Source organism: Crocodylus porosus, unplaced genomic scaffold (assembly GCF_001723895.1).
Source record: "Crocodylus porosus isolate Cpor-Errol unplaced genomic scaffold, CroPor_comp1, whole genome shotgun sequence".
Lineage (NCBI taxonomy): Eukaryota > Metazoa > Chordata > Crocodylia > Crocodylidae > Crocodylus > Crocodylus porosus.
This window is the reverse complement of record NW_017728947.1, coordinates 34,421,238-34,429,810: the sequence shown is the minus strand read 5'-3', so window position 1 is coordinate 34,429,810 and position 8,573 is coordinate 34,421,238. Positions and strand designations below refer to the sequence as shown.

The 8,573-nt window shown below is 43.5% G+C and overlaps 1 protein-coding gene across 1 annotated transcript in view; it reads left to right on the top strand.

Moving 5' to 3' along the window:
- Window positions 1–31: 31 nt before the first annotated feature.
- The window catches only part of SLC1A2 (solute carrier family 1 member 2), a 124,441-nt gene continuing 115,899 nt past the window's right edge, over window positions 32–8,573 (top strand). The window contains exon 1 of the mRNA XM_019552313.1: window positions 32–194. Coding sequence (XP_019407858.1) covers window positions 178–194 — 17 coding nt within the window. The 5' untranslated portion in view covers window positions 32–177. The remainder of the gene's footprint in view (window positions 195–8,573) is intronic.

The following is an 8,573-nucleotide window of genomic DNA, read 5'->3' as shown; positions in this document are numbered from 1 at the left end:
GGGGTGGGGAGGATGCTGGGGGAGATCTGAAGAGGCAGCTCCTGGGTCCTCGCCTTGCGGAGCCCCGAGGATTACACCAGGAATTTGCTGCCACTCCTCGGACGCCGGAGGGGGTCCAGGATTTGCATCCCACTGGGCGCCATAAGCTCTTGGACCCTTGAGAAGACAGGGGGGACCATGGCCTCGGCAGAAGGGTGAGGGGGACTCTGGCATGGGCAGGGATGGGGGGTGTTGGGGGGGTGCTGTATTGGGCTGGGGGGTCCAGTGCGTTTCATCTCTTGTATTGCCACCATCTCCCCCCGTCAGCTGCACGGGCGAGGAGGTGGGGGATGGAAGCAGGTGGTCAAAGGCAGCTCTAGCAGAGGCAGGCAGGCAGGCATTTCCCAAATTAAAAAATTAAAAACTGAATCCTCTGGGAAGGAGGCATCTCCTAACCAGGCACTGGGTGCTTAAGCCTTGGTGGGAGCAAGATGAGCTGGACCCACCTGCTTCCCAGCTGGGGATGGGGTCAAATAACAGTCACAAAAGATACTGCTTGAAATAAAAACAAAAAAAGAGAAAGAAATAAGGGGCAGCTGTACCCCAGGAAGGGAAGTGAGAAAATAAACCCCCCCCCAAAAAAAAAAAAATCCATCAAAACTTCCCAAGGAGTTTTGCAATATTTCAGATCTGTCTCAGGAGCAAGAAAGGCTGGAAAGCTCTGGGTTGTTACACCCGAGGTGTTACAGGAGGCGGTCTGTAGGTAAGCAGGGAAAATCCTTCCCCTGCTCTTGCGAAACCTCTGCCAGGACAAGCCCCATAGAGTTGGGCTTGTCTAGTTCTTGTACAAAGCAATGTCTTGCTGCCAAGGGTTTCTTCTGATCTCCTGTGGTATTGTCTAGTATTAGCAGGGGTCTGGTGTGACCCTTCTCTTTATCCCTGGGACACTGTCAGGTTGTATCAGCGTGATCTGCTCTGGACTGGACTGTCTGAGGACAGGATGCAAAAGGAAGCTCTGTTTATATAGATTGGTTGTGTGTCTCTTGGGCTGAAAGTCTTGATGAGCTGATTTAAGCAATCCAGAGCAACAGGGCACATGACTGTAAAGTGAATGTCAGAAACCTAGGCAAAGAAATGTACTCCTCTTGCCAGACAAAGTTCTTTGGGTGAATCCGATATCTTTTATTAGACCAACTTAAATAGTTGGAAAAACATTCTTTAAAAACTCCCCTTGCCAGGCATTAGCCCAGGTGACTTGAGAAACATGGGTTGAAAATACAGGCTCCGTTTCCGTAACCGTGTTAATCTGGGCAGGAAAAATTAATTCCATGTGTATTCACAGCTGAACTCTTGCACAGTAAGCAGACAGAAACTTTCCTCTGTGCCAGCAGTAGCACAAACTCTTCAGTACTATGCTGCCTCTGGAGGGAATTTATAGATCATATTTGTACAAGACTGCTTTGGTAACTGCAGAGCACTTCAGGATTTCCCCCTTACCAATGAAATTAGATATGATCAACAAATAAATGAACCCAGGAGGGAAGGGGCTGAGAGGCTGAGAAAACCAGGGTATAGTTAAATAACTGTAGCTGTACCTCATCATACCATCATCCTTGGCTCTGATACCCCAGTGTCAATTCTTTCCTGTGCACCATCTGCACAGATACTTGTTTCTTTTCTTGTGAACTATGAAGTATTCCTTAGGTGTGTACTTATTTCAGAGACCCCTGGACAAGGTGTTATCTACTACAAAATTGTTTTTACAGGAAACATAAGACATCCACCAGAAACAGATCGATAGGGTTTATCGCTTTCATATGAAACAAACATTTAAAAATGTAATAAGAAGAGGAACTAATTTATTTTGGAGATGGAAAACATAGAGCAGAGGGATTCCAGAAATATACATTTTCTCTGTTGTCATTGGGGCATAATTAACGCTGTGAGCAGTTTGTGAGGATGGGAAAAGCATCGGAAGTCTTGGCATTGTCTTCAAACTCTCAGGGTTATCAGCCTAGACTAATAAAAGTAGGGAGCATCAAGGAAGGATTTCATTAGACATCTGTATCTGAGATATGAAATACACTCTGTTCCCCATGTCTCAAACTCTTTCATTAGATGTGAACAAAAAATCAGTCTGCTTTTATGAAAGAGCATCTCTCCTAAATCACCTGTCCCCCAAACTGACAACAAAACCCAAGCCAAAGGAAAAGAACAATCCCTTCTTCTTCCCATCAGATAAATATCTGGGGATAGAGCTGAGATTTGTACTGTGGCCTAGAGGTCAACAATCTCAGTTTGCTGGGCAAGAAGGAAAAGTAAATTCTGGACTTATAGATTTCCTCCAAGAATGGTTGTCCACCAGAACAGGGTCAATTATCCAGAATGCTCCAAAGGTCTGCTGCTTCTGCAGTTGTGCACAGTCTCTCAGGTGTAGTTTTTCAGTGGAGAAAAGACAGGGTAAAAAAAACAAAGCAGAAATGACATATAGGTTAACCTGGCATTCAGTTCCTGAGTTTTGTGTCTGATGAACGCATTGATGTTCAGATAAACATATCCTTGGGGGTATATACCATGTTCACATTTTAATCCAGTGTTTTTCTGGTGTGTTATTTCAATCAAGTCTTTTGGTTGAATGATTTATCACTAGATGGAGGAATTTACAGAAAACAAAAAATAGCCTCAATGTTGTGGCTCTCAGAAACATTATAAGCTATTTAGCAAATAACACCACAAACACCAACATTTACTGAGAGGAAGACAAACGTTTATTCAATTCTCAGGAAGATACTGACTATTTAGAGCTAGGAGTTACAAGGAAAAGAAATTGCCTACTATCTCCAGTAGTCGCTTCCCCTTTTCATTTGATCTTTCAGACTTTAGTCCCACATGACATCCTATTGTCCAAATGGGGATGGAGGGAAGGCCAGAATCTGTTCAGAAAGGTTGTTTGCCAGCAACACAACGTGACTAAATAGAAAATATAGACAATATTTCAGTTGAAATACAAAAATCAAGCCCATGTGGCTTACAAGTCAATGTTCCTTTCATTTCAACCTCTTTGGTTATGCTTACCGCAGATTATGCTGCCCAGTATAATGAGTCTTCCTTTAAGAGTCCCTCTGACACCAACTGCATTATTAAGATGGCTTTTGGGTGACTGGTTGGATTTAGAAATAGCAAATAAGTCACTCAGGAAGAAAAGGCTAGAATCAGTAACTGATGGTATTCTATTCATATTGCAAAATATTCATTAACATAACTACACTTTCTTAAGACATGCATCACCAATGTATCTGGTGTAAAACTTAACTTCCATGGGCTCATGGAATGTACTGAGTATTTTGATCCTGATTTAGCATTTAGGCATTTGCTTTACTTTTAATGTATGAGAAGTACTGTATTGTTAAGTAGCACTGCTCACATGCCTACACATAAGCATGTGCCTAAGTGGCTGTTGAATCAGAGTTGGAGTGTTCATTGCCAAACATGACCAAACCATATACTGTAGATTCTAGCTGCAGAATACAATATGTATAATGGGAGTGGGATCAAGCCTTATACCAAATAAGAGTTTTATACCTTATAGAGGGAGACACAGTCTTATACATAATTATTGTGTTCAGAATATGTACACAATTAGAGAGGTGCTTGAGCTGCCAGATTTGGGTTTATTTCTGAACACACCCCAAAGCATAAGCATTTTGGCAAGGAGGTATTAGCAATGGTGGGTGCAGAGGGGGTCCAGGGATATGTACACTACTCCTCTCCCAATAGTTGAAGATGCTGTGAGAACAGCTGTTGTGGACTTTATTTCTTTTTTAAGTTCTCCAGTCGGGTAAGAATATCAACCCCTTCCACTTCTCCTCCATGCTCAGCAGCAAATCCCCTCCTTCCTTCCTCTCCCCCACCCACCACTGCTACCAACTCTGGCTGCCCCAGGGCCAGGGGGAAGCTTCAGAGCTGCTTTCCCCCTCCCTGGTGGGGCTCTAGGGGGAGCTAGACTCAGACAGGAACAGCAACCACAATGAGGGAACATCTAGGGAATTAGGCGGAGAGGAGGAACCCACCCACTGCTGCTGCTGTCCCCACTGTCCAGAAGTGGGGGCAAGGGGAAACTCCGTAGCTCTTCCTGCCTGATCCAGCCATGCTCCGTCAGGAGCTGGGCTCAGCCAAGGACAGCAACAGTGTTGGGCAGTGTTGGACAGGTTCCTTCCACTCCCCACAGATGTTTTCTGCCAGCCCGGGAGCAGGCACAGGGGAAGGAACCTGCCTACTGCTGCCCCCTGCTGCTGTCCTTAGCAGAGCCTAGCTCCTCACAGAGTGCAGCTGGAATGAGGCAGTGATGGCTCTGAAGCCTTTTGCTGCCCCTAGTCAGCTGGAGACAGTGGCGGTGGTAGGCAGTGGGGGTGGGAACTGGAGAAGAGGGGGAAGGGCATGTTGCTGAGCCCTGAGGGGAAGGGAGGGGAAAGGAAGACTATTATGTAACTGAGGAACTTAAAAAAAGAACTCAGATACTTTTCCTGCAGGGAGGGGGGGAGCTGGGACCATGGGTGTAGCCACCCCTGCAGTGCCAATTACTGCTCCCACATTCCTCTTTACAAAATCTTGGATCTGCCCTTGGGCATTAGGCTGTCTCTCCAGGTTTAGATTTTACATTTCAATGTTTTTTGGGGTAGGGAGGGGAAGGGAAATCAGATCTGGAGTTTGGGTTGAGGATCACGCCTAGAAGAACATAGTCACTTTGAGACTTCTAGCATTACATAACTTCTGTGTTAAACCAGGGGTGGCTGACCTATGGCATGTGTGCTGCAACTGGCATGGGCAGCATCTGTGTGCTGCATGTGGCAGATCAGGGAGGAGGAGGCTATGCACCAGCAGATAGGACAGGGAGCAGAAAACAGAGCAGCAGATTGAGCAGGGGGAGGGGATTGGGGTGGTACTTGGGGAGATGCAGGTCTTAATTTGTGGCATGCCTGTCAAAAGGGTTGGCCCCCCATTATGCTAAACAATTAAAAGGCAAGTTTTAAATACACACATATAGACATAAATTAAAAACTAAAACCAAGGAAAATGGTACATACAATTGGAAATGTTTTTACATTTGACAGTACAGAAGCCTCATGTTATTTACCGTATCTAGTGATCGGATTAGTTCAAAGTCTTAGACACTTTATAAGTGTATATGCAAAGAGTATTTGTGTAATTACTATACTGTGTGCCAGCAGAGTTCTCCCCCTATTCTGAATGGCACATATCTACATAGTAGCACATCTACATGTGCCCCTGACTGTGCAGTAGGCGCTGTGCAGTCATTTAGTACTTGCTTTAGGAATCCCAGCAGCTCATGGGTCATTTTTGACCCTACTGTATAGTAGCTTGTTGCTACTGTGCAATAACGGCAGTGTCATGGGTAGTGCCCCCTGGCACTGCATCACTATCACCATAGCTTGTGGCTATGGCAACGCAGTGCCTCGTGTAGATGTGTCCACTATATATAATCCAAAATTACCCCCTTGCTAGGATTTGGCTTTATTTATGTATCTCAGTTTACACTAACATGATAAGAACTGTATCCTAAACTTTTTCTCCCAGCTTAGCTCTTCCTAGAGTTTCTTGAAGGACACTTTTGTTTCTGTCCCTTGTTTCACTGAGAGGGGCATGTGAATAGCTGGTATACAGGGAGCTGATGGACACACCTGATTTAACCTTAGAGTGAGTCAGCAGAAGTACTCCTGCTTTTCTCTGCAGGGGTCAAGCACCTTGCACTATGGTAAATCCATAGGTGAGCTCTATATCCATCCTTGTCTACAGGATCTGAGAGTCAGCTGCACTGTTTTGCACATAATGTACGTTGCTTCACCTGATTTTTTCATTAAAAACTTATTCATGAACTTCTACTTGAGAAATCAGTTGAAATATGATTGAAATATACTTGAATGGACAAATATTCCTGAACATTTTGGATTTGGAATCCTTCAAATTTAGTTTGCTGTAGTTTTTACTACATGTGCAATACTGAATGATGTGGTAGATGCTTTACTTTGTATTCCATCTCTCCTACATTTGTGGAACAGACGTAGTAGATAAAGCACACAAATGAGAGACATGGACTACGGTGCTGGCCTGTTCATTGACATCAACAGCAAAACTCCTACTGACTTCCATGGAACAGTATAAGCCCCTTTGAAAGATAAAAGGTATTTTTTTAAACCTAGCTGATATACTACAGCAACAATTTCAAGGATACATGTCACATACACTTAGACAAAAGAAATCATATAAGACATATAAGTAAATGGTCTGATTGTCAAATAGAATGGGCAGCTAGAAGCTTTTGTTGATATCAGTGGGAACTTCTGAATTACTTATTAGGAACTTACTTTGACTTTTAAGTACAAATTCCAAAACTTATAGTTGAGTAATTTCATATAACCCCTATGTAATTGAATAATGAATGACATCTTCTTGAGCATTCAGTGTTAGTTTAATTCTATTGCCACTGAAGTAATTTTATATATAATATATACATGCATATATGTACACACACACACACACACACACACACACACACATTATATATGTGCCTGGGCATGTGTACACACATACAGTTCTGGAACAGTGTACTTTATTTCTTTAACCACAGAATAAACTATAGAACTATGAAGCTCTCTGAATCTTTATTTCCCCTTTGACTTCTCCACCCAATAATCCATCTCTACCAACATACTTTAATAACTCTGCAAATCTCCGAGCAGCTTTCAAAGTTTTCTGTTCTTCAACAAAAGCAAGTGTTTCATAAAAATATTCTGTTTTGTCTCCTCCTAAACTTGGCAGGAGAGGATGTACTCTGTCCATTTCTTGACTTACATCAGTTTTAATGACTAACATCTTATGACATGCTATGACTAGAAACACCAGCCTGGAGATCAGAGATGCTAGATTCCAACATAATGATCTGAGTCTTGCAATCCTTATTCTGACAAAGTTCCCTTTATTACGAGTGGCCCTGATATGCAGGATCCATTGCTAGCTCTGGCCAGTTGTGAACTATCAGACTTAACAAATGTGACATTCTGATATAGAAACTATATTTTATAGGCTAAAAATGGTTAGTGACAGGGGTTTTTTTTATTCCCTTATATGTGCTTGCACTCATGGAACTAATTGGAGCCTTACTTTATAACCAAAAGGAAATGAGACTTCAAATGCTTTAAGATGTTTCAGAAAGAGCTTTTCTGAACAATATGTAACATAGACATAATCCCTGTTGTACTGCTGGTGTACAGATTTGACTGATGTGACCAGGATGTCCTGCAGAAGTAACTCTCTCTCAACATTAACACTCTGGGGTACGGTGGCTATTCCAAGAGAATTCAGATGAAACTATGATTGTATAATTGTACACTTACCAATAATCTCTCTGTGCACCTGTATCTACTTACATGAGGATGTTAATTCTCAGGTCCAACTCATCTACTTTGGGGCAGGTTACAGGTGGTGGTCGGGTGACTTTAAACAGCCTTTGAGCTTTCTGGATCCCCAGGTCAGGTCAGTCTGATGCCAGATGCAACATGAAACATCAGGACTGCCTGTGGTTACACTGTCTGTGTCTACATGTGCCTTAATGGGCCGTTACTACTGCACTTTACGTTTGGTACCTCTAATATGAGCTACAACTTAAATGCACAGTAGCCAGTGCTAATGCACAGTAGCAATGGGACACACCCCTTTAGTGATGCTTAATGCACAGTAGATTAATTCTACTGCATATTAGCACATTTTTTGCCATTACATGCTAATGCACAACAGAATGTCTGCTGTGCATTGAGTGACTCGTGGGCTAAGTACAGACAGTCAAAAAGCCCAAGGATGAATTGATTCAGTCTTTGAAGGTTAGTCTAAACTGTGGAGATTAAACTGAGAAGCAAGTGGAAAAGTGGAAATGCAGCCACATGCCTGCAGTGGCTCAGGCCAGATGCCAGGGGGTGCTAGAGCCTCTCAGCCTGCCATCCTGCAAAAGGGAAGGAACTGAAGCTCCAAGGATTTCAAGGCTTTTCTCCCCTCCCTCCCCTCCCTCTGGGCTAGCACACTGGAGTGTGGGAGTTTAAATCCCCGCTCTGGCCCCTCTCTGGGGGACCCCAGTCCAAGTCTTCCTGGGGGTGGGAAGTAGTGCCTGCTAGACTTCTTCCCCCTTCTCTCCCCTTCTGCCTCCCTGCTCCCCACTCAAGGCTGCCAGGCTGAGGAGGGGGTGGGTAGGAAAAAAGGTAGTTGCATTGAATTTATACAAGCTTGAACAAGAATAATCCCTTCTCTGAAGCAAGCACATATTGAACACAGCAATTGGGAACCTCAAGCACACAACAATGAACAACCAAAATTTTTTGCCTAAGCTAAGATACAGCCCAGTAAAACACAGTGAGAGCACACACAACTTAGTCTAGCTTAAAATGTAAACCAAAATGATGAGAGAAAGCCTTGCATGAGTGTTACATAATAGTTTCATAGTTTCTAGGGTCGGAAGGGACCTGAGCAGATCATCTAATCCGACCCCCTGCCATGGCAGGAAAGAATACTGGGGTCAAATGACCCCA